At 45.3% G+C, this 27159-nt stretch overlaps 1 protein-coding gene across 3 annotated transcripts in view; it reads right to left on the reverse strand.

Annotated features, from left to right (window-relative positions):
• The window catches only part of STAM2 (signal transducing adaptor molecule 2), a 43128-nt gene extending 21919 nt beyond the window's left edge, over nt 1–21209 (reverse strand). For 2 of the 3 annotated variants that reach the window (XM_060256984.1, XM_060256981.1), the window contains exons 1-6: nt 21053–21209; nt 13040–13124; nt 10298–10373; nt 9978–10073; nt 9076–9222; nt 2098–2167 (exon numbers count right to left, since the gene is read on the reverse strand). In XM_060256984.1, the coding sequence (XP_060112967.1) occupies nt 2098–2167; nt 9076–9222; nt 9978–10073; nt 10298–10373; nt 13040–13124; nt 21053–21092 (514 nt within the window). In that variant the 5' untranslated portion in view covers nt 21093–21209. The remainder of the gene's footprint in view (nt 1–2097; nt 2168–9075; nt 9223–9977; nt 10074–10297; nt 10374–13039; nt 13125–21052) is intronic. The other variant, XM_060256983.1, reaches the window with a different exon arrangement.
• Nucleotides 21210–27159: the final 5950 nt, after the last annotated feature.

The following is a 27159-nucleotide window of genomic DNA, read 5'->3' on the forward strand; positions in this document are numbered from 1 at the left end:
TAGAAAAGTAATCGAACGGGACCTCTGCTTCCCTTCTACAGCAATGCACGGGAGTAAAGTAACAGTTCCAAGATCCTTCTGCCCCCAAATACCATATAGATGAGTGGTCATTATGAATTCCTCCCCATAAATCTAATGTAAGGGCTTTTCCACAAACTTGACTTACTCCTGATTTTCTTGGAAGATTATCCACAAGCATTGGAATATGTGTAGGCATTTCTGTACTCCTTGTGGAACCAGTTTGTTTTCTTATGCATGTGCCTTCAATAATGACAATTTTTCAATGGAGGGCGCTGCCATCACTGGTGGCATCGCAGCACCCTCCTCCTTTTTTTCCCCCAAAGGTGTGGAGAAACGCCATCTTAGGTAATGTTGGTGCTTGGTTGGAGGGGAACCTGAAACTACTAAAGCAGGCTTTGTGGCCTAGCCTACCCTTCATCCCCCCCCCTTCCTTCCAGAGTTAAACCAGCGCCTCTAGGGGGAAAGCCTCCTAGAGGGGCAGGAAGTTCTTTAGCCTTCCCCTCATTCCCTTCTCCCTTGTGGAGTTAAACCAGCAACTCTTAAGGGGAAAGCCTCCTAGAGGGGCAGGAAGTTCTTTGGGTTTTTTTATTTCAGTTAGGCGGGAAAAGGGCAGTCCTCGGCTGGCGCACAAGGAGAGAGGTTGCCAGTCTGTGGGCTCCTGCCTGTGGGAGAGGCGGAATGGACCCCATGTAGTAATTCACAAGGTAGGGCAAGTTTACACCAGGGCGAGAGGATGCGTTTATATCCACCTTTATTTGTCCCTCGGGTGGCTGTTCAGGTGCTGTGCTAAACTTTTACATGTAACTGTTTTTGTTTTTATTTTATTTTTTTCTTTCTCTTCTTATTAAACATTTTTACTGTTTTGAAAGTTGGCAGTCAAACTCTGTACCACATAGATCCCCAACCGCTTTAGACTACGCTGCTTTATGAAGGGGGCCCCGGGGAAGGGGGAAGGCATGCAGTTGGATAAGGTGCCAATCCTCCGGGGGTTCCCCAAAGAAGTGCTGTGGTCTCTGTGATACCCAAGTACAGGGTGGCAGAGGACCTTGAGGCCTGGCCTCAGAGCTGGAGAAGGGGATTGGGAGTCCTGTTCCTCTCAATCTGAACCCCTAGACTGAGCAGGTGGTGGCAGCGAGCCCAAGTGGCCGGAGGGGAAATAGCTCCCTCCAGGAGTTGGCGACTCAATAGGGAGTTGACGGGACCGGGTCTGAAGGCAGAATTGGGCCAGTTCTGTCGCAAAAGGCATTAAAATATAGACAGATTGCTGGAGCTTTATAAGGCCAGACTTAGGAGGTTCTCTGAATTCCCAGCTTTCATTTTAAAAAAGAAGAAGTTCATCTCTAATTCCCCTCCCCATACAGATATAGAAGAAAAAGCATATCTCGACAAGGGAAAAAAGGCTAGACAAGGGACTTGCCCCACAAGCTGAGAAAACTGGTCTGTTGTACTGCTGACTGGCACACGTGCCCGGGGACATATGGCTTAATATTTGAAGATTATAATTTACAGATGAGAATGTTCTGTACGTCTGTATACAACCAACTATGGCTGACATCCAGTACATTCAAGAAAGCAATGTGCAAGCGGTGTTAACTCGCTAAGTCAGTTCTCTGGGCTGAGGGAAGCAGCTACCATTCAGCACGGAGAGCTTCCACAATTCACTGGCAAGAGCCATGGACATCTAAGGCTTCAAATATGAAACTGCTGACAGGCAACCTGTGTCAGCTCTTGACTCGCTTCAGAAATGCAATGCAAACTGCTAAAGCTTGTAGAAATGGCTGTAAGAGATGGCTAATACGTCGAGCCCTCGACAAAGGGGGGAAAGTAGGTTTAGAAACGTCCAAGTTCGAAGGCCCACATCCCTCACTAATAGCACGTCCCATTTCCCCACAGCCTCCACAACCTTAAAAACACATTGCTCCCATCCTTGTATTCCCACTCTAGTTCTTTCCACTACGTGGGTTAGGCTTCCTGTAAAAGGAAAACATTATACACTTGAAGCGGCCAACGGCAATTTCAAGATCAACAATATAACATCTGAAATGTTTCTAAAGATCTCAGTTACTAATGCTTTACCTTTAGCTATATCTTCGTCTTCTTTGTTCTTGTTTGATGAGACGCCATTCTTGGCAGCAGCTGAGACACTCTGTAAAATGTAACGGCAATATCAATATGCTGTCCCAGGTAAGCCTTTTGCCCCAAAAACTTTAACAGGAAGACAAGAGGAATGTCAAAAGAAAGGTTTTAAAGGCTGAAATGCTCTGACTCAAATTCTTTAGGCAGTAACTCCCACCTCCCTTCTCCACAGTAGCAATTCTTATTCAATTTTGTCACAAGATAATGTCATTTACACAGACTCCTGTGCAAATGCCAACTCAGGTCCTGAGAGACAGATCAGAGACATTACTTGATGTAACTGAGGAAGGCTATAAGCAGCATTGCCACAATCTGAGCCAGAACCTCCGTGGAACTCTTCTCAGTCTCAACTGGGTTGAATCCGGACTACATTTTCCACTGGCAGGAAATTCCTCTCCTACTGCAGCTCACTGTTCCTCACAAACTGTCACTCCTGAGGGACAGGGGACCCTGAGGAATGACATGGGGAGTATACAACAGGAGAGGGAGGGGGACTGGCAGAAACTGCCCATTTAGTTTGGAAACTGGGCTCCTGATATATACACAATGCTTCAAGCTAAGAACATAAGAGAAGCCATGTTGGATCAGGCCAATGGCCCATCCAGTCCAACACTCTGTGTCACATAAGAACATAAGAGAAGCCATGTTGGATCAGGCCAGTGGCCCCTCCAGTCCAACACTCTGTGTCACGTAAGAACATAAGAGAAGCCATGTTGGATCAGGCCAATGGCCCATCCAGTCCAACACTCTGTGTCACAGAAGAACATAAGAGAAGCCATGTTGGATCAGGCCAATGGCCCATCCAGTCCAACACTCTGTGTCACAGAAGAACATAAGAGAAGCCATGCTGGATCAGGCCAATGGCCCATCCAGTCCAACACTCTGTGTCACACAGTGGCCAAAAAAAACAGGTGCCATCAGGAGGTCCATCAGTGGGGCCAGGACACCAGAAGCCCTTACACTGTAGCCCCTCCCAAGCACCAAGAATACAGAGCATCACTGCCCCGGACAAAAGCTAGTGCATTTCTTGCTAATAAACAGTTTCCTAACATCCACTGAGGTTCTCATGTTTCTTGAGGTGTCACTGAGGTGCAATCAGGGACAATTCAGCACCATTAAAACTCCATGAAAACAAGAGTAAAGTCCTTATATTACTAAGGCTTTACATAATGCACTTCACATTAAGTGCTTCCTATAAAGTACCCTAGAAACTTACAACGGTCCTGTAAGGCAGTTCAGTTTGTATAAGGTGCTGTCAAGTCACAGCTGACTTATGGGGGCTCCAAAGAGTTTTCAAGATAAGAGGTGGTTTGCCATTGCCTACCTCTACATAATGACCATGGACTTCCTTGGTGGTGCTGTGATCTAAGTACTATCCAGAGCTGACTCTGCTTAGCTTCCCAGATCTGATGAGATCAGGCTAGCCTGCATCATCCCATTCAGGGAAGGGTAGGTAGATCAGCAGTACCAAGAAAGCAGTACTTCAAGATTAGCTCTTATTATTTTTTCCATGTTTCCATTCCAAATGCTAAGATTTGATAGATGCCTGTGGCTATACAGCTTCCAAGTTATTTGCTTTCAGAAGTGCAATTTCCCATCCTTCCTAACTTTCTTCTCCAAGGGCACTCATGTGGGCTTGGCTAGAACCAAACCCAGACTTCTGTTTCAAATGCTATGCTCCCATTTGTCCAAGACAATTTTTTTAAAACTCAAACACACACACAAAATTCTCAGTGGTCTTGTTTGGTAACTTCTCAAACTCCAGGAGCCACAGCATCCATGTCATGAAAAGACCTCGTTTTTTAAAAGAGACAACACTCAAAAGACAACTACCAGCTAGTTTCTCTATACTACTGCATCACAACCTCTCAAAAAGATCAGAAAAATATGCAAACTAGGAATGCACATAGTTGGATCGACTCAACTGCCGGTTGTGAATGTACCACCCCGTTTACTGGTGATTGCTAAGCCATCAAGCCAGTCACTGGAGTTCGCTGAACAACAGCACACTAACATACTAAGGGGGATGCATGCATATCTGTCTCTTACTGCCTGATGATGACGATGCAGCAGAGGCTTAATTCGTTCCTCTGCAACCAAACTTAAAATCTATCACAAATGTCTTCCAAAATGAATTCATTTTAAAATGAATTCTAACTGTTTTTTCTTTTAATTATTTATTTCCAAGCATTCCCTGCAATGTCATGGTTTCTTGCAGGTGGAGTTTTCCAAAGCTGACCCTAAAACAAGTAGTAAGGAGAAGATGAAGATAGAGGTAGCTTAAAGGACACATGAAGCTGCCTTATACTGAAGCAGACCCTCGGTCCTTCAAAGTCAATATTGTCTACTCAGATTGGCAGCATCTCTCCAGGGTCTCAGGCAGAGGTCTTTCACATCACCTATTGCCAGATCCTTTGACTGGAGATGTTGGGGATTGAATCTGGGACCTTCTGCATGCCAAGTAAATGCTCTACCACTGAGCCACAGCCCCTCCCCTCTTAGGTCGGCTGGGCGGGGTGTGTGTGTGGAAGGAACAGAAGAAAGCAGGAAGAGGGGAGAGACTATTTTTATTTACTTAATTCCTACCCTGCCTTTCTCAAACCCAAAGGGGACCCAAAGTTGCTTCATCTCTGTTCCACTTTATCGTCACAAGAATTTTGTGAGATACATTAGGCTGAGTGTGCATGACTGGCTCAAGATCACCGAGCAAGCTTCCATAGCAGAGCAGGGATTCAAACCTGGGCATCCCAAAGCCCAGACCACTGTTAACTACTACACCACATGGCAGAGTGCAGGAAAGATGAAATAACATTGTGGGGGGGGGGGGGGGGAGGATACATAGGAAAACTGGATGCTTTTGCAAATGTTCCACTTATTTATTCTATGCCTGGGAACTGTAAACCTTGAGGACTCAGATAATAATACTAAGCAGGTCTACTCAGACAGAAGTTCCCTTTTATTCAAGAAGCTTACTCCTAGGAATAAGGATTTAAGCCCCATTCTACTTTTTCTTTATCTATTATTTGTTCTAATTGTACCTTAGAAGTACTTCAGTAAAATTTATTCAAGTTTACTGAATAAATAGAGAGCCGGTTTGGTGTAGTGGTTAAGTGTGCAGACTCTTATCTGGGAGAACCGGGTTTGATTCCCCACTCCTCCACTTGCACCTGCTAGCATGGCCTTGGGTCAGCCATAGCTCTGGCAGAGGTTGTCCTTGAAAGGGCAGCTGCTGTGAGAGCCCTCTCCAGCCCCACCCACCTCACAGGGTGACTGTTGTGGGGGAGGAAGGTAAAGGAGATTGTGAGCCGCTCTGAGACTCTTTGGAGTGGAGAGCGGGATATAAATCCAATATCTTCTTCATCTTCTACTGGCATTTGTGGCTACCATCCATCCATCCACCCATCCCCCCCCCTCCCTCCCCGCCCCACACACATACACACACACTGCTCAATGATCTGCTCTCCTTCTAAAAGATTAAGAGAGCAATCCTAAGCAAGTCTACTCTGAATTCTATTACAGCCTATTCAATGGGGCTTCCTCCCAGGAAAGTATCCTTAGGATTGCACTGTAAGTTACCCAACCAATTGCCATGCATTATTGCTTCATTCTGGTGTGTTAATCACCCTTATCTCTGCCCATGGCTTAGGCAAAAAAACTACTGTGCAGCCACAAACAACTCCGGAAGGTGTTCACGCCAACAAGCTCTAATCCTGGGATCAACTTGCTAAAATAATTCTCGTCAATTATGGTAAATTCTCCTAGTGAACTCATTTGTGGAAATGATTGCAGCACCCCTAATGTGAAGGTGTTTTAAACAGGGAAGAAACTTCAGACACTCATCATCCATTTTAATGTAAAAAAAAGCAATGAGGTAACCTAGTGTATGGTATCATTACAAAAGCTGTAATTATCATTCATAACACAAGATGCTTCACAATTAGTACAAACAAAGGATCCAGCAATGCACAAGTGGAAACATAAAAGGTGACTGAGTACTTTTCTTCTTGCACAAGATCTTCTCTTCTGTTCCCAGAATCTGGTTGTATAACAACTCGCTTGGGGGAAATGCAAATGGAGATATATTAAATTAGGCTTAGTCCAAGTGCTTATCGTGGTCATTTTATGGCCCCTTTTTTTTGCCTCAAGTCATACCTGACTAATGGCACCTCAGAGTTTTCAAGTTAAGAGGTATTTAAAGGTGGTTTGTGTCACGACTCTGAACTTCCTAGATAGTCTCCCATCCAAACAAACCAAGGTTGAACCTGCTTAGCTTCTGAGATCTAACAAGACTGGGCTAGCCAGGTCAGGACTTTTATTGCCTTATTACTTGTGAAAGAGCTCTAATGCACGGGGAAATTCTGCACTGAATCAAATCCAAACAGCAGGGGGGGAAACCACATATGCCGTGCTTTGTACAGATTCATTTCATAGTCTAATGCTTTCCCCCCTGTCATTTTAACACACTACCGTTCAGTTCTAACCTTCTTACTAAAACTCAATGAGAAATACAGCAAACTACATTGACAAGGCTTTTTAAAAGATCGCACAAAAGCCCGTCATGTATACAGGGATAAGGTTCATACAAGCGATCTAGGAGCGATTCTTACGCAAACAGTTTTAGAGTCCTCAGGGACTGGTTGAACTTTCAAGAAAACAACTTAGGCTAAATCCACATGGATAAGCAGCAGTAGAGTAGCCATTTTAAAAGCAATTGTGCAGCAGCCTCTGTGTACGTCAAAGAGAATCAGTTAGAGAAAGGCAGCACCAAAGCATAGAACAAACCAGAGAGCATCTTCAGCAGGTGCCAGAAAACAATTTGAGTTCTTCATCCTTCTACACAGCGCTACACAGTGAACAGCATTAGATAAACTAATATTGAGCGTAGAGGAGGATTTCTATCTGAAGTGTTGGGCTAGTTCATTTCTTCCTAATATATTGCCGAGGGGGTTTTTTTCCATGTCTTGTTTGCACCCTAATGCATGAAATCTGTCACAAGGAAGTGGGTTTTCGCCATGTTACAACCGCAGCTTTCCTGCCACGATAACGTCACTTGTTTGAGCAAAGGCTTCTGAAGGTGCCACCCTGCAAACGATCAACATTTCCATGTACACAGGAATTCCTTCTGTGCCTTCCGCCTTGTGGAATGGCATTCCTGAGGAAGTCGGGAATGCTCCCACGCTTCTAACATGCACCAGAATGCACAAAGCAAAACATTTAGGGGCATATTTTTTATAAAGGAATAGTATTGTAGTCCATGGCAATTTTTAGCGCATCATCTTGGTTTTACAGATCCAAGTAATCAGCCGTGTTGGTCTGGAGTAGTAGAACAAAATAGGAGTCAATTGCACCCTTAAGACCAACTTAAGTTTTATTCAGAACGTACGCTTTCATGCACAAAGATCAATGTTTACAAAGCGGTTGTGATGACAACCCTCATCTACGGCTCTGAATCGTGGGTTTTATACTGTCATCACCTGCGACTCCTTGAGCGCTTTCATCAGCGCTGCCTTCGCACTATCCTCAACATCCACTGGAGTGACTTTGTGACCAACACTGAAGTCCTCAAGCGGGTGGAGGTTACCAGCATCGAGGCACTGCTGTTGAAGACGCAGCTGCGCTGGGCAGGGCATATTTCTAGGATGGAAAACCACCACCTTCCCAAGATTGCCCTGTATGGCGAACTCTCCACCGGCCATCGAAATAGAGGGGCACCAAAGAAGAGGTACAAGGACTCCTTGAAGAAATCCCTTAGCACCTGTCACATCAACCATCACCAGTGGTCTGACCTAGCCTTAGATCGCAAAGCATGGAGGCACACCATCCACCAGGCTGTCTCTTCCTTTGAGAACGCACGCATAGCTGGTCTTGAGGACAAAAGGAGATTGAGGAAGAATTGCACTGCTACAGCACCAACCCTAAATCAGACTTTTCCCTGCAGCCGCTGTGGCCGGACCTGCCTGTCCCACATTGGTCTTGTCAGCCACCAGCGAGCCTGCAGCAGACGTGGACTATTGCACCCTTCTTAAATCTTCGTTCGCGAAGCCAAGCCGAGAGAGAGAGAGAAAGCACACTTCATCAGACGAGGAACCCGGTACAGTGAGCAAAGCCACACATAGCTGGTAGTCAGTGGCTCAGAATGCAACCAGAATTGTACCAGTTTGCATTCTGAGTCACTGACTACCAGCTATGTGTAACTCTGCTCACTGTACCGGATTCCTCGTCTGATGAAGTGTGCTCAGAGAGCACACGAAAGCTGACGTTCTGAAGAAAACTAAGTTGGTCTTAAAGGTGCAACTTGACTCCTATCTTGGCTTTATTGCATCGTCTTCTTCCTTTGTAACCTACTTCCTGCCTCGTTTACAACATAACAAGCCTTAGACGGTTTGCAGTTCACAATGTTTTCTAGTTCTGTAATCCCAGTCTCATTACACTGTTCATGGATGTTGAATGCTGTCTGTTTTTTATATTTTGTAATCTGCTTTGAGTCTCAGCCAGAAATCAGCCACGAAGTAAATAAGCACTCCCATCCATCCACCCCATCTTTGTAATCATTTTGTGACTGCATGGCAAAAGAGAGCGTACCTTTGGATCAGGAAGCAAAAGACTCAGTGTGAAGATTGTTCTCCAAGTTCTTGGGCATCTTGTGCATGCTTCATTTATTTATTTGCCTTTAACAGAGCCCTAAGTTTAGGACTACTACAATTCCCTGCGTAGGTGGGGCTGACAATTATCCCCATGATGCTATGATACAGAATAAGATACTTCTAAAAACCTTGTCAGGATAAGAAACTAAACATTTCAATTAAATAATCCTTAAGGCAAGCAAGCTCAGGTATGTAACTCTTGACTTCAAAAGATGTTGCTGATACAGAAGAACATGCTAACGCAAGTGAAACAAAACCAAACCAAATCGCTTACCTGTGACACAGTTGTAGGAAATGTAACCCCTTCTTCCTTAAGGGATTTAATCGTTGCCGATATCAGACTAAACTGTGGATCTTTCTGAAATTCATCCGACCATTCTACTAACAAAGCTTTTAATTTTTCGCATACTTTAGGATGAGCCTGTGCAACAAAAACACAAAGGATGTTGTGCACAGTGGAACAAATATATATGTAGTTACAGTATGTTGTCCAAAAAGAAACCTGTATTACAAAAAAAGATATTGCCTGTACAGAGCTCAACCTAAAATCTTGAGAGCAAAATGGATATCGATAATATATTTGCAATAGGCTCGCAAAAGAATTGTTCTCACTGTTATTCAAGCACAAGACAAGCTTCCAAAGACGCTAATGCTCCTGACCTTCCACTACTGTGAAGGAGAATAAAGGCTCTTTCCGGGGCTTTTTTTGTAGAAAAAGCCTGGCAGGAACATATTTGCATATGAGGCCACACCCCCTGACATCCCCATTGTTTCACACAGGCTTTTTTTGTAGAAAAAGCCCAGCAGGAATCATTTCCATACTAGGCTGCACCTCCTGACGCCAAGCCAGCTGGAACTGTGTTCCTGATCAAAAGAAGCCCTGGCTCTTTCCTTACACTCACTGCCGCTACATTTCACGCCTCTTTCATATATTGCAAACTCCAGTCTCCTTCAAAATCGTCATGAATGTGACAGAAGTGCAAATCGTTTCGCTGTTTTGTATAGCTTTGCCTCGTTCGTAACACCCCCAAAATTTAACCTGCCTCTTCCGTTTGCCCCCTAACCATTCAAGCTTGCTAAATCCTTTCCTGCCACCTAACCACCTAAGGTAATGTCAGAAGATGTAAAGACACGATTGCGATTTTCATAAATTAGCTTTCACTGCTAGCACCTTACCTTGTTTATTATCACGCGCACTTCACTGGCAAAGTCACGCGAGCAGATTTCTAAGTGGAAAATCTTCCCACAGTTTGAAACACAGGCTCCTAATAGCTAAGAAACGAAATTGGGGAGAGAAAAATAAATCAATACAAGCTGTCATACAAAATATATGTTAAGTTATGCCAAAGCATTCGTTCAAAGGCAAATATTTACTGCATCACTCCATGGACAGATACAAATAAGATTCAAAGGTGAAATCTGTTCATAAGCGTAACATTCTGAAATGAGTTTACATTGTTCTATTTATGTAATAAAATATCGCTTGTTATACTTACAGTCAATGCCTGCAGAGCAACATGGGGTATTTTGTGATTTACTCTCTTCAAAATGGCTTTAAGACAGTCTTTTGCTCTAGAAAAACAACATCAGGGGAGATTATCTTACTTAACTATGAAATAAGCAATGTTCCATGAAAAACAACTTGATGCAAACCCAACTACAGCACTGTGCATTTTAATCTGGCTTGCTAGGTCCTCGTTCAGGTGCATATTACCGCCCATATTGGAGGAAGTCACTGCCAAATCTCCAAGTTCCAATATAGGGTTAGATCCTATGAGCAATCTACAAAGGTATGTGAAAGTAGGTGATTTCATCCAACTCCCCCTCCATACTGCAACCACCCATGTCGCACTGCATTTCATTTACAAGCCCCCCCCCCCCCCCATATTTTCACAGATGGTTTTCAGAAGTCACAAGAGAGATGGAAGCGTGGAAAGATTTATCTCCATCAGGGGAAACCTTGTAATATCCAAGCCAGAGTTTTTCCCTGGTAGCTTACAGTGCCATCCTAAGCAGAGTTATATCGTCCTAAGCCCACTGATTTCATCAGATTTTAAAGGATGCAATTCTGCTTAGGATGGCATTGGTAGTCTAAGTAGCAAGCAGATACATGTAATCAAATAAGTGGTTATTAAATGAAACTGCAACTTCACAAGAGAACCATTAACTAGATTGTTCCTAGTTCTGGAGCTTGTTTCCCTATTATGAGAAAAGAATATTTATGCAAACATGCTAATTTTTTATTTATGCTCCGATGGCGTTATTATGTCAACAGTTTGTGACATATTCCCTAACACAAAAAAAATAACATATAAGTGGGGATATTTTCCGGTAGTGAAACCTTCTCAAAAATGGATTGGGTTTGTGTTTTTTTTTTAAACAAGATTATTTAATACAGCCACCTCACTGTGCATACCTAAAGCTGGTTCTTCCCTGCTGACCTCAGCACCACGAGGCAGCGTGGCGGTGCTGATGTTATTAGATCTGTCGGCCGCATTTGACATGGTCGACCATCAGCTACCGACCCGCCGCCTCGCCGACATAGGGGTTGGGGGGCTAGCCCTACAATGGCTTTCCTCTTTCCTCGAGGGTCGGGGACAAAGGGTGGCAATTGGGGGTGAGCTCTCCCAGAGGCACACACTTGACTGTGGGGTGCCGCAGGGAGCAGTTCTCTCCCCGATGCTATTTAATATCTATATGCGCCCCCTTGCCCAGATTGCCCAGGGGTATGGGCTTGGGTGTCACCAATATGCAGACGACACCCAACTCTATCTGCTAATGGATGGCCGGCCTGACTGCGTTCCAGGGAATTTGGACCTGGCATTGCAGGCCGTGGCAACTTGGCTTAGGCTGAGTGGGCTGAAGCTGAACCCGACGAAGACAGAGGTCCTTTGCGTGGGTCGCGGCGCCCTGGGGCAGGAAATACCTCTCCCAGTTTTTGACGGTGTGCCTCTGAAAGCGGCACACTGGGTCAAGAACTTGGGAGTTCTACTGGAGCCTTCACTATCAATGGAGGCCCAGATAGCAACCACTGCTAAGTCTGTGTTTTTCCATCTGAAGCGGGCAAAGCAGTTGGCTCCCTTCCTGGAGCGCCAGGACCTAGCAACAGTGATCCATGCAACGGTCACCTCAAGATTGGATTACTGTAATGCCCTCTACATGGGGCTGCCTCTGTACCGAACCCGGAGGTTACAGCTGGTGCAGAACACGGCGGCTAGGCTGATATTGGGGCTCCCGAAGTGGGAGCACATACAGCCGGGGCTAAGCGAACTGCACTGGTTGCCAGTTACCTACCGGGTTCGTTACAAAGTGCTGGTTATTACCTTTAAAGCCCTATATGGCCGAGGACCTGCCTACCTGAGGGACCGTCTCTCCCCATACGAACCCCAGAGAGCACTGAGGTCAGCAGGGAAGAACCAGCTGACTATCCCTGGACCAAAGGAGGCCAAACTCCAAAACACCCGTACACGGGCCTTCTCCATCGCAGCTCCACAATTATGGAACCAGCTCCCGGAAGAAGTGCGAGCCCTGCGGTGCCTTGACCAGTTCCGCAGGGCCTGCAAGACCACCCTTTTCAGGATGGCCTTTGCTGGCTGAGAGACCGCTGTTGGGTGACTTTTGCTATTATCATTTATAAATGGAATTAGTACCTGGAAACTTGTATAATACTCGATTAATTGGAATGTTTTAAAGCTAATGTGATTTTAAACTCGTATAATTTTTATGAAATGTTGTTAGCCGCCCTGAGCCCACCTCGGCGGGGAGGGCGGGATACAAATAAAATTTTATTATTATTATTATTAAAGACTGGAATCAGCAAAGCTGACACTAAGGTCTGGGTTCAAGACACTCAGACTACTTAACAGGCACAGGAGTTTAGGAAAGGAAAGGTCCCCAGTGCAAGAAGCAGTCGTTTCCGACTTTGGGGTGACGTTGCTTTCACAACGTTTTCACGGCAGACTTTTTTACAGGGTGGTTTGCCATTGCCTTCCCCAGTCATCTACGCTTTCCCCCCAGCAAGCTGGGTACTCATTTTACTGAACTCGGAAGGCTGGAAGGCTGAGTCAACCTTGGGCCAGCTACCTGAATCCAGCTTCTGCCGGAATCGAACTCAGGTCGTGAGCAGAGAGTTCAGACTACAGTACTGCAGTACTGCTGCTTTACCACTCTGCGCCACGGGGCAGGAGTTTAACAGGTACATAAAACCACAGAGAAGTTGGCAAGCCGAAGCACCTTACCCATTAGGAGCGCTACCAACTTTGTCGCATATATCCATAATGAGGCCCCAGTCTTCAGCAGTGTTGTACTCGTTTGTGGCCTTTTCTACAAAAGAAAAACAGGACTTTGAGAGTCAACGCTTTTAAGACACAAGTACTCTCTTGTTCATTTTAATTCTGAATATACTGCTCCCAAAGCCATGACCCCTACACAGGTTGGAATTTTCCCAATAAGCAGAGGCCCAAGATCAGAGTGACAGAACAGCGCAAAAAAAAAAAAAAATAAAACCAGCAACTATTATCATCTCATCAAAGATTTCAGGTTTTCACGACTGGTAACATCATTAGGGTTTGTAGAATCTTTCGGGATCAAGTCCCGTGTTCTACTGGAGAAAGTTTTCCTTCCAGACGTTTCGTTCTCAGCTGCGGAGAACATCCTCAGTGGCGTTGCAGCCGGAGCAGGCGCTCAGACCTTCTTGGCCTTCACTCAATGCACAGCAGCCAAGAAGGTCAGAGCGCCTGCTCCGGCTGCAACGCCACTGAGGATGTTCTCCGCAGCTGAGAACGAAACGTCTGGAAGGAAAACTTTCTCCAGTAGAACACAGCACTTGATCCCGAAAGATTCTACAAACCCTAATGATATTATCATCTCAGATGTTATAATACAGTTCCTGAAAAAGTAAATCTTTCATAGCTGTTTTACCCAAATTCAGTCATATTCTGCATGCTGACTTTAGACCACACAGGAACCCAACATGCTCCTTTTCTATCCAAACCGTAGCTCAAACTGCATTTCAAATAGTGACCGGCAGCGTTAGTAGTTAGTGTTAAATTATTCATACTCGTAACGGAAAGAAAACCATTGCAGTCTTCCTAAATCTCTGCGTTTTTGCAACAAGACACCTCCATCTTTGAGATAACAAATTACTTAAATACCTTTACAAAATTTAGACGCTTAAGAACTCTAGGGGAGGCTCTGTAAGATAAATTTGGTGGTTCGTCTGCTAGGTTCGAATGCAGCTACAACTAATTACCCGTGAAATTTTTAAAAGGTCAAACTAGAAAACAGCCAGACTAGTTGGGAAAGGGTCTCTTAAAAAGTGCAAAAGTTTTCTTTCTTAAGACAGTAAATTGCAGCCATGCTGGCATTATAATACAGGGAAATTAGTTATTTTCCTTCCACAGTCATTTCCGTATTCGAATCGACTTCTTGGATCTTGTCTGCACCCCGGGTGCCTGCATGTACATTTTGATAGGCAAGGAGAAGTTCTTATGGAATTACTGAGATAAACAAAAGCAGAGTGGGTTGGAAAGGGCTACCTCCCCTCCCCTTATCCACATATCCTATTTATTTTGTTATAAATCACAGGATATCTATTCACAGATCTACAGCTGGCAGCTAACTTGGATCATTACAGTACCTCACTGCGCTTCTAGTACTTGTATAAGCAGACTCCTATACAGAGCAAGAACAAGAGTCAAACACAGCAAAGCTTAAACAAGTACTAACAATGGCCTAGAAAACTTTATTCCGAGCAGAAAACTGTAAGCCAAGACGATTCCCCTGAAGCATCTCTAGAAGGACAGATTAGTCACACTCGTCCGCCATTCAGTTCAAGACTTGTACGAGGGGGCCTTTCATCTGGCTGGCGAGACACTTTGATCGGAATAACTTCGTATGAAAGAAATATAGCACTGCCAAGAGCATGAAGTGATTTGGAAATATCTATTGCACAACCATAAATCAAGCGGCGTCCCCAAACTCTGGACACCCATGCAGTGACACGTTGTTTTTCTAGAGGAAAAAAAAAATGTTGCTGTATTTCTGAGAATGCAGGAAACGTTTTAATAAGAACAGTACCTTCGAAAACTGGCTATGACTGTGAAATATTCTTATTTGCATAAATCATTGTATGTGCATTGGTTCCAGTTTCAAAGGCTTCTATGTGTATATTCTGAGCGAGAGAGCAGCTTTAGGGGCCTCGCCTTTGCCACAGAAGGTAGCATGCTTCCAAGTTATTGTCCTTTTTTTCCCTTTTTATTTTTATGCGCATGTGTGTGCACCTGGAGATGTCGTATGCAATGTAGAATACAAGGACTCTCAGTAGAACAACACAGGAAAAAAAAAACTGTAGGAGAAAATTACCTTAGATCTTATCTTTTCTATTTTCATGGTATTTTGGGTCATAAGCAAGCGATAGATTAAACAAGAGAGTTATTTTGTTTGGTGCTTTCTATAACGTTCACTCGTTCCAGAAAGCAAAGCACACCTGCATCAGTCTTCTTATGTATCAGCCGTATCCTAAAAAAGTGAAGTTGATGGGCTCTCACTGAAGACTGTGTCATCATCAGTGTAGGAAGACTTCCTCACTGTATAAAGTGTTTGAATTAGAAGGGACATTTCAAAGCTCTTATAAAGGGAGCTTTGATTCTTAAAAACTTACAAACAAAAAATCTTGTTGGTCTCTAAGGCACTACTGGATTCGAATCCATCACAGCATCTATGCCACTTTAAACTCTAAATCTAAAAGACTCTTTTGATTCAACAAGAATTAGTTTAACTGAAAATCAAAAGCACTTCCCCTGCATTTTTAGATACTGCAGAAACTGTTGCCCTCCACAGGATAGAAGCAGCTGAAGACTAGGTCAGTTTCTATTGACAAGAGGGCATACTAGAGTTTTCAAATTAATTTTGAAAAGCACACTCCTAGCGTTTAATACATTTTCACGGGTACACAATTTATAATTACCCACACAAATAACTGTACCTCTGTCCTGAGTTTGTCACACCTTCAGCTAGAACAAATGCAACTCCTGTCTTGTTATACCACCCATATTACACCTATTCTTGGGAGAGCTATACGGGTTACCAGTTTGCTTCCAGTTTCCTATAATGTTTGCCACCTTTAAATTTTCACAAACTACAAATCTAAAGGAGGCTGCCCGCCTGTGAGATGACTGCCAGAGGACTCGTTTAGGGATGACTCATCTATGGGATGATGGCGTATCTGTTTGGCAAGGATCTGAAATTTGACTCTGTTCTATAGCACTGAAACTGTGGGACACTTGTTGCTCTAGAAATTATTTCACTGGATACCTGCAGGCAGCTTCTTAAGACTCTTCTGTCAGATCTATCTCTGGCAATAAGTGGTTCAGCATGAAAAGGTTTCCTTCATGATGTTTTGTAAATAATGTTGTATAATATGGTTGTTATATTTTAATGCACTATTTGTAATTGTAGCCGTTTTATTGGACACAGTATAGTGAACATGTTGCATATATTTTTTAAAACATGTAACTCAAATTAATAAAAACAAAGGTCAGCACCAATTTCACAATCTCACAAACACCACAGACTGTCTGTAAAATGTGAATCTGTCCTCAGATGTCAAAATGTCCATCAGAACTGACTTCAGCTGATGACACTATGAACTATGGACAGGAGAGAAAGTGTCTTGTCATGTGGAATAGACTGCAGCGCAACATCCTCTTCAGTTATATCTAGCTTTTCCACATGGTATTTGAACCATTTTTCATCTCTCTCATAATACCCGTATAAGCATTAATACTTGATTATTGGATGAAAAGATAGAGTAAGATAAAAGGATGCACAAGAAATAATGTTTTTGGACACCATTATTGTGTAATTCAGTTACGCCCTGGCAGCTTCTCCCCACCTTAGTTAAATACAGTATGTCACATAAATGAGTACACCCCCTCACATTTTGTAAATATTTAAGTATATCTTTTCATGTGACAACACTGAAGAAATGACACTTGGCTACAATGTAAAGTAGTGAGTCTACAGCTTGTATAACAGTGTAAATGTGCTGTCCCCTCAAAATTATGCAACACACAGCCATTAATGTCTAAACTGCTGGCAACGAAAGTGAGTACACCCCTAAGTGATAATGTCCAAATGGGGTCCAAAGTGTCAATATTTTGTGTGGCCACCATTATTTTCCAGCACTCCTTCTTGGGCATAGAGTTCACCAGAGCTTCACAGGTTGCCGCTGGAGTCCTCTTCCACTCCTCCATGACGACATCACGTAGCTGCTGGATGTTAGAGACCGTGCGCACCTTCACCTCTTGTTTCAGGATGCCCCACAGATGCTCAGTAGGGTTTAAATCTGGAGACATGCTTGGCCAGTCCATCCCCTTTACCCTCAGCTTCTTTAGCAAGGCAGTGGTCATTTTGGAGGTGTGTTTGGGGTCGTTATCATGTTGGAATCCTGCCCTGCGGCCCAGTCTCCGAAGGGAGGGGATCATGCTCTGCTTCAGTATGTCAGCGTACATGTTGGCATTCATGGTTCCCTCAATGAACTGTAGCTCCCCAGTGCCGGCAGCACTCATGCAGCCCCAGACCATGACATTCCCACCACCATGCTTGACTGTAGGCAAGACACACTTGTCTTTGTACACCTCACCTGGTTGCCGCCACACACGCTTGACACCATCTGAACCAAATAAGTTTATCTTGCTCTCATAGGACCACAGGACATGGTTCCAGAAATCCATGTCCTTAGTCTGCTTGTCTGCAGCAAACCGTTTGCGGACTTTCTTGTGCATCATCTTTAGAAGAGGTTTCCTTCTGGGACGACAGCCCTGCAGACCAATTTGATGCAGCGTGTGGCGTATGGTCTGAGCACTGACAGGCTGCCCCCCCACCCCTTCAACCTCTGTAGCAATGCTGGCAGCACTCATACGTCTATTTCCCAAAGCCAACCTCTGGATACGACGCTGAGCACGGGCACTCAACTTCTTTGGTCTATCATGGTGAGGCCTGTTCTGAGTGGCACCTGTCCTGTTAAACAGCTGTATGGTCTTGGCCGTGCTGCAGCTCAGTTTCAGGGTCTTGGCAATCTTCTTATAGCCTAGGCCATCTTTATGTAGAGCAACAATTCGTTTTTTCAGATCCTTAGAGAGTTCATTGCCATGAGGTGCCATGTGGAACTTCCAGTGACCTACCTGGGCCCCATTTGCACATTATCACTTAGGGTTGTACTCACTTTTGCTGCCAGCAGTTTAGACATTAATGGCTGTGTGTTGCGTAATTTTGAGGGGACAGCACATTTACACTGTTCTGCAAGCTGTAGACTCACTACTTTACATTGTAGCCAAGTGTCAATTTCTTCAGAGTTGTCACATGAAAAGATATACTTATATTTACAAAATGTGAGGGGGTGTACTCACTTCTGTGACATACTATATTTGCCAGCACAGGCATAAGGGCTGGGGCTTTCAAGTCTGACTTTTGATGACACAAAACAGTGTGAAAGCTTTCAAGTTCTCCAGAACTTTTATTTGGCAAAAAAAAAATTAAATCCTTTGTTAAAAGTTCCTATCAAGTCCAACTGTAACACTGCAAGAGATGGGGTGGTTAGAACCTTTCTCCATCTTAAATTTTCTACTTCCCAGGAGTATTTGTTTTATGGGTTAGCATTCAACAGCGGTATGCCCTATTCTACCACCTCTCATTCAGCTATATAGCCAGCCTCTTACACAGAATCTCTACATATCTACCGCCTTGATATAATCATAACGAACAAGTTCTGTCAGGTTTTGAAAATAAAGCTGTTTGTTTTACCTTGAGCCCACATCAGCAATGAAATCCTCCCAATTTCTAAAGAGCTCTTCCTACCTCTCCCTTTCCTGTTCACTAGCCAGGATAGAACTGGACTGTTCAAGAGCCCACCGGATTCAAAGGTCCCAACCCAGCAACTGAGAAGACATTAACAGTATCATCCTACAGGGCTCTTCAAAAATCCCACTTTGCTTAATGGGGCTTACCCTCAGATAACAGTATATAGGATTGAAGACTTAACAATGTGTGGAGAAGGATGAGTTGGGGACTGCTGGACAGGATGGGCCCCCTTTGCTTCCATCCCTTGCAGTTCACTCATCCTCCAGTCACTCCAGCACGCAAGGTGGGAACTATCTGCCAACCATAAGCCCTCCCACCAAGCCAGGTAATGTTTCTTGCAACATGATGTGTGTGCAGCACTGGAGACCGGTGCTCATAACAGAAACAGATGCATATCAAAGAGCTATGTGGGGCTTCTGAACCACTGCGAATCACTAGTTTAGGGTAGTTACTGTTATTCCAGAATACTAGACTATCCACTCTGGACCAGTCATTTCGTATAGCTGTCTGCTTTCACAGTTCTGTAAGCTCTGACAACCAACCTTTTCTTACAGGAAAGTTAAGCTTTATACTGAAGACCAATGACCTGACCTGTTGACATTCTGACCCTAAAAAGTGGCCACGGAAGAGGAAAAGTTTGGTAAAGCCTTTGCCCTTGCACTGTTTTCTCCAATGAAACTGCCCTGAAATTATATCCCGGTGTGGGCTGAGGAAAGATTTTCAGCACCTTGCCCTGTGTCCTGTTTCCAACCTGATCTCCCAGATGTTTTTAGGGCAGAAATCATGCATCGAGAGCCAGTTTGGTGAAGTGGTTAAGTGTGCGGACTCTTATCTGGGAGAACCGGGTTTGATTCCCCACTCCTCCACTTGCACCTGCTGGAATGGCCTTGGGTCAGCCACAGCTCTGACAGAGTTGTCCTTGAAAGGGCAGCTGCTGTGAGAGCCCTCTCCAGCCCCACCCACCTCACAGGGTGTCTGTTGCGGGGGAGGAAGATAAAGGAGATTGTGAGCCGCTCTGAGATTCAGAGTGGAGGATGGGATATAAATCCAATATCATCATCATCTAGCTTAAGATTTGGCCCTCACAGAGATTTATTGGTACTGTATGATAGGGCAGAAACCAGTATAAGAAATTTCCACATATTCTTGTCTTCAACACCATTACTGCTGAAACATGCTGAGCATGACAAAATACAGAAAAGTCACCAGAAGTTACCATGAGTTCCAGATGCACACACATGAACACACACGCCAAAAAAAAAAATTAAATTATTTTTAGATACAAAAATACTTTTTAAAAAAGGCAACATATTTCACATTCCACTTGGAGTGGTAGAAAATCAACACTCCAAAATAGAGTCTCTGCTACACAAAGGAATAGCTTGATCCTTTGCATAACCCCCTCCACAGCACTTCCTAAATCAAACCAGGAGTGAGGAGACCAAAGTTCTCTTCAACTGCAAAGCTCTCTGGGTGACCTTGGGCCAGTCATTCTTTCTCAGTCTCAGCTACCACAAAGTTTTGTAGTAAGATGCAAATGAGAAAAAAGAGAAAACCTTCAAGGAGGAGGATAAAAACGTAGTATATCTACACCGTAGAGCAAGGAAACACACCTGGCAGCTTCAGCCAACCCACGCACAAGAAATCTATCTAGCACATTTTTTATCCCACCCTTCCTGCAGAGAGCTCAGAATAAGACAGGAGGCTTAATCCATTTGATTCTCGTAGGCTAAGCTACGAGTGTGTGACTGCCCCAAGGTCACCCACTAGGCTTCACAGCAGTATGGGAAACGGAACTTGGGCTTCTTTATGAGATCTGAGCCATTTACACGGCTCTTCCCTTAGCCTCCTATAATGACCCTGACGGGCGTGCAACGAGTGACTGGCCCAAGGTCACACAGTCAGTTTTACAGCAGAGACGGAATATGGACTAGGCTGTTTTTTTTAATTGCAATTGTACTTTTAATTGCTATGAACTTTAATCGCCGTATTACTGCAATGACGTATTTATGTCACGTAAGCCGCCCTGAGCCTGCTTCGGCGGGGAAGGCGGGATACAAACAAAAAATGATGATGCGTTTTCCCGTCCTGGATCCCTATTCTGACCATTACAGAGCCCGAAAAGCCACGGGGATCCTATCTGAGAGAAGGGGAGAGGAGGCGCAAGCGGCTTCTCCTCCGTCCCTTTCTGGGGCCTCGCTCCACCGGGAAGTTCTCCGCATGCCCTGAGCTGGAGCTGCTTCCCTGGGTGGGTGGGCAGGCCCCTTCCCTGGGGTCGCAGGCGCCGCCCTGCCCCGGCCCTCCCTCCGGGCTTCGAGGCGAAGGAGCCTTTCCCTGAGCTGCCTCTTGCAGGGGCAAAGTCCACAGGCGAAGCCGCCCGCGCGACTCACCCACGTCCTGCTCGAAGGGGTTGGCGGCGAAGAGCGGCATGGCGGCGGCAACGGAGGCGGCAGGCGCGGCGACCCTCCGGGGCTTCGTCCCCGACTTGCTCCGCGGCGAGGGAGAGACTCTCAGTGCGCAGCAAAGCCTCGCCTCGGCCCCGCCCCTCCCTCTCTCTCTCTCTTCCGGTTCACTTCCTCTTCCGCCTGCCAACGTCGCCAGGCAAGGACCCCTCGCCGTCACTTCAGGTGGCTAGTCGCAAGCCGTGGCCGAGTTAGGGATTCGGATTCCTTCCGGAACTACCGGAACACCGCCCTTCTTAACTAGCCGCCGCTTGTCCCGGCGGTGTCGTTGGAGGGCATGAAACGACCAGAGAGTTTTTCTGGCAATATGGAAAGACGCCTTAATCGGAGGTCCTGGGGAGGGAGGAGCGGCAGGTATAGAGTTCAGAGAAGATGGGAAGTATAGAGTCACGAGCTCTCGCCATCCACCTAGCACTTCAAAATTAGGAATGGGCTACTGTTCCACTCTGACTTCCAACGTTAAGTATATGGAAATGGATCCAGGTGGGCAGCCGTGTTGGTTTGAAGCAGCAGAACAAAGTTTGAGTTCAGTGGTACCTTTAAGACTAAGTTTTGTCGGAAGTATGAGCTTTCCTGTGCAATCACCCTTCTTGTAATAAATATAGAAATAATAAATAGTCATACACAGGGCTTTTTTTTGGAGCAGGAACTCCGTTGCCTATTAGGCCACGTGCCCCTGATGTACCCAATCCTCCAAGAGCTTACAGGGCACTTAGTACAGGGCCTGCTGTAAGCTCCAGAAGGATTGGCTACATCAGGGGTGTGTGGACTAATATGCAAAGAAGTTCCTGCTACAAAAAAACAAAAAGCCCTGGGCGGGGAGTCCATCAGCATACAGATTAATGACCTCAAATTGTGTTCTGTATGGAAACAGACCACCAATAGAGTGACTCCAGTCCACGTCCGTAAATACGACGGTCGCTTGCAATTTCTAGTGTTTACCGGAAGTTCAATGCGACGTGTCGGACTCGTATCTCTATGGAGGAGGATTGAGCCGGAGGGGATCGGAGCGCGCATGCGCTGTTGGCCTTCTCTCCATAGGCGTGGAAGGCCTCGTAAAAGGTGTTTGTCAGGTGGGAAGGGAGCGGAAAGGCATTATGGGTGGCTAGAAGAGAGCCCGCCAGTCACGATACGCGCATGCTCCGAAGCAGGGGCGTAAACGGGGCGGGGGGAGTAGAGGTAGCAGACTCAAAGGTCGCCTTCTTCGGGGTTATCCGGGGAGGACGGGGCAACGCGGAGTATCATGCAGCTGCTTAGGCTTAAAACTGCAGTTTCATCCTGGTAGTCTCACTGGACAGAGGCTGTCTGCTCCGCTGTCTTCGGGACATTTACTTGCCCCTGGGGACCACCCCTCCACTGCCTTACCTTATTTTTCCTTGGGATCTTCGGAAGCTCTGCGTGAAGCCCCCACTTTGATCTGTGAACATAAGAACATAAGAGAAGCCCTGTTGGATCAGGCCAATGGCCCATCCAGTCCAGCACTCTGTGTCACATAAGAGCATAAGAGAAGCCATGTTGGATCAGGCCAACGGCCCATCCAGTCCAGCACTCTGTGTCACATAAGAACATAAGAGAAGCCCTGTTGGATCAGGCCAATGGCCCATCCAGTCCAACACTCTGCATCACATAAGAACATAAGAGAAGCCCTGTTGGATCAGGCCAATGGCCCATCCAGTCCAGCACTCTGCGTCACATAAGAACATAAGAGAAGCCCTGTTGGATCAGGCCAATGGCCCATCCAGTCCAGCACTCTGTGTCACATAAGAGCATAAGAGAAGCCCTGTTGGATCAGGCCAGTGGCCCATCCAGTCCAACACTCTGCATCACATAAGAACATAAGAGAAGCCCTGTTGGATCAGGCCAGTGGCCCATCCAGTCCAACACTCTGTGTCACGTAAGAACATAAGAGAAGCCCTGTTGGATCAGGCCAATGGCCCATCCAGTCCAGCACTCTGCGTCACATAAGAACATAAGAGAAGCCCTGTTGGATCAGGCCAATGGCCCATCCAGTCCAGCACTCTGTGTCACATAAGAGCATAAGAGAAGCCCTGTTGGATCAGGCCAGTGGCCCATCCAGTCCAACACTCTGCATCACATAAGAACATAAGAGAAGCCCTGTTGGATCAGGCCAGTGGCCCATCCAGTCCAACACTCTGCATCACATAAGAACATAAGAGAAGCCCTGTTGGATCAGGCCAGTGGCCCATCCAGTCCAACACTCTGCGTCACATAAGAACATAAGAGAAGCCGTGTTGGATCAGGCCAATGGCCCCTCCAGTCCAACACTCTGAGTCACATAAGAACATAAGAGAAGCCGTGTTGGATCAGGCCAATGGCCCCTCCAGTCCAACACTCTGTGTCACATAAGAACATAAGAGAAGCCATGTTGGATCATGCCAATGGCTCATCCAGTCCAACACTCTGTGTCACATAAGAACATAAGAGAAGCCCTGTTGGATCAGGCCAGTGGCCCCTCCAGTCCAACACTCTGTGTCACATAACATAAGAGAAGCCATGTTGGATCAGGCCAATGGCCCCTCCAGTCCAACACTCTGTGTCACATAAGAACATAAGAGAAGCCCTGTTGGATCAGGCCAATGGCCCCTCCAGTCCAACACTCTGTGTCACATAACATAAGAGAAGCCATGTTGGATCAGGCCAATGGCCCCTCCAGACCAACACTCTGTGTCACATAACATAAGAGAAGCCATGTTGGATCAGGCCAATGGCCCATCCAGTCCAACACTCTGTGTCACATAAGAACATAAGAGAAGCCCTGTTGGATCAGGCCAATGGCCCATCCAGTCCAACACTCTGTGTCACATAACATAAGAGAAGCCATGTTGGATCAGGCCAATGGCCCCTCCAGTCCAACACTCTGTGTCACATAAGAACATAAGAGAAGCCCTGTTGGATCAGGCCAATGGCCCCTCCAGTCCAACACTCTGTGTCACATAAGAACATAAGAGAAGCCCTGTTGGATCAGGCCAATGGCCCCTCCAGTCCAACACTCTGTGTCACATAGCATAAGAGAAGCCATGTTGGATCAGGCCAATGGCCCCTCCAGTCCAACACTCTGTGTCACATAAGAACATAAGAGAAGCCCTGTTGGATCAGGCCAATGGCCCCTCCAGTCCAACACTCTGTGTCACATAACATAAGAGAAGCCATGTTGGATCAGGCCAATGGCCCCTCCAGTCCAACACTCTGTGTCACATAAGAGAAGCCCTGTTGGATCAGGCCAATGGCCCCTCCAGTCCAACACTCTGTGTCACATAAGAGAAGCCCTGTTGGATCAGGCCAATGGCCCCTCCAGTCCAACACTCTGTGTCACATAACATAAGAGAAGCCATGTTGGATCAGGCCAATGGCCCATCCAGTCTAACACTCTGTGTCACACAGTAGCCAAAAATTTATATATATATATATATATATATATATATATATATATATATATATATATATATATATATATATATACACACACACACACACACACACACACACACACACACACTGTGGCTAATAGCCACTGATGGACCTCTTCTCCATATTTTTATCTAACCCCCTCTTGAAGCTGTCTATGCTTGCAGCCGCCGCCACCTCCTGTGGCAGTGAATTCCACATGTTAATCACCCTTTGGGTGAAGAAGTACTTCCTTTTAACCTGACTGCTCAGCAATTTCTTGTATTGTGAGAAAGGGAGAAAAGTACTCTCTCTCTCTCTCTCTCTCTTTGTAGATCATCAAAACACACAATGAACTGGAAGTTTAAGGTGATTTTGATGCCCTGGGGCTTGGTGCTGTAGAGAAAAAGAACTGGAATACTTGGGGGGGGCAATGTTCCCTCAAAGCTGAGTTAGTGTGAGCGAACACATCCAGCTCACACATTTTTGTTTTAGTGCAGGAAAAATGGCCCCAGAGCAAACTAATTCATGCAGTAGTTCACAGCTTTAATGCCAGTAGCTCATGAAGTAGAATTTTTGCTCACAAGACTCCGCAGCTTAGAGGGAACATTGCTTGGGGGGTATATCTATCTTTAGCCATGTGTGCTGGGAGGCAGGGAGAGAAGAGGCCTGTGGCTCAAATGCTGGAATTTCAGGTGATTTTGGTATTCTGGAAGATATGAATAGCCAATTTTGCCTCTGTGCAGCTGTATGGGGAGTGGGGGTGAAATAAAGCTGGTTCACCAAATGCTTCTAAGAACATAAGAGAAGCCATGTTGGATCAGGCCAACGGCCCATCAAGTCCAACACTCTGTGTCACACAGTGGCAAAAAATTTTATATACACACATACACTGTGGCTAATAGCCACTGATGGACCTGTGCTCCATATTTTTATCTAAACCCTTCTTGAAGGTGGCTATACTTGTGGCCGCCACCACCTCCTGTGGCAGTGAATTCCACATGTTAATCACCCTTTGGGTGAAGAAGTACTTCCTTTTATCCGTTCTAACCTGTCTGCTCAGCAATTTCATCGAATGCCCACGAGTTCTTGTATTGTGAGAAAGGGAGAAAAGTACTTCTTTCTCTACTTTCTCCATCCCATGCATTATCTTGTAAACTTCTATCATGCCACCCCGCAGTCGACGTTTCTCCAAGCTAAAGAGTCCCAAGCGTTTCAACCTTTCTTCATAGGGAAAGTGCTGCAGCCCTTTAATCATTCTAGTTGCCCTTCTCTGGACTTTCTCCAATGCTATAATATCCTTTTTGAGGTGCGGTGACCAGAACTGCACACAGTACTCCAAATGAGACCGCACCATCGATTTATACAGGGGCATTATGATACTGGCTGATTTGTTTTCAGTTCCCTTCCTAATAATTCCCAGCATGGCGTTGGCCTTTTTTATTGCAAACGCACACTGTCTTGACATTTTCAGTGAGTTATCTACCACGACCCCAAGATCTCTCTCTTGGTCAGTCCATGCCAGTTCACACCCCATCAACTTGTATTTGTAGCTGGGATTCTTGGCCCCAATGTGCATTACTTTGCACTTGGACACATTGAACCGCATCTGCCACGTTGACGCCCACTCACCCAGCCTCAACAGATCCCTTTGGAGTTCCTCACAATCCTCTCTGGTTCTCACCAGCTTCTGCTGTTCTAGACTTTTCCTCAAGCAAAGAATTGTTCCTGTAATTTCAGTTTACGCTATCTGAGAAGCTAGCATTTACTGTGCATTCTGAGATGTGTGTGGAGATTCATATTGAGTATCCAATATGCAAGTGGTGTAAATATTAAGAGTGTTGGTCTAAGACTGGAAAGACCAGAGTTCAAATCCCCACTTACCTACAAAGCCCACTGTGACCTTGGGCCAGTTACACATATTCAACCTAAATTGTGAGGAAAAGAGAGAGGAGGGATTTATTTATTTATTACTTTCGTTTTCTATCCCGCCCTCTCCACAAGTGGGCTCAGGGCAGCTACCAATAAAAGAAGTATTTCCATTCATAGACAAATGAAATATTTACTCAGATTGTCTCAGAGTTCATGACATCTTCTCCTACCACAGAGTCTTTTCTTTGACTGAGATTCAGACTATCGAAAGTGAAAAACATATTTTTAAAACCACATGATTAATTGCTGTTGGCATATATTATTTGGAGATTAAATAAATCCACATTTAAATAATTTAACATCGATTAAGCGTGGGCCTGGACAAAAGTTCAATGCCATGCCCCCCCCCCCTCGCCCTGGGAAATTAAGAAGTCTGTGCTCCTGCTCAGAAGCAATAGTTTATTTATTATTTACTTATTACGTTCAACTTATATCCCGCCCTCTTCGCAAGTGGACTCAGGGCGGCTCACAACATCACGTCAATACAGTTAAACCCACAAAACATATAAAACCATAATTTACATATTTCAATTTTAAAAAAACATATTACAATTTTAAAAACCATTATATAGTGCTGCATCCGTACAATATAGGCGGCATTGAATTTCCGAACAGTGATCACCAACATTCTATGTGATGTCCGGTGGCAGCCGTCTTTCCGTCAAACATCGAAGGCCTGCTTGAACAATTCGGTCTTA

This window comes from Heteronotia binoei, chromosome 16 (assembly GCF_032191835.1).
Source record: "Heteronotia binoei isolate CCM8104 ecotype False Entrance Well chromosome 16, APGP_CSIRO_Hbin_v1, whole genome shotgun sequence".
Classification (NCBI taxonomy): domain Eukaryota; kingdom Metazoa; phylum Chordata; class Lepidosauria; order Squamata; family Gekkonidae; genus Heteronotia; species Heteronotia binoei.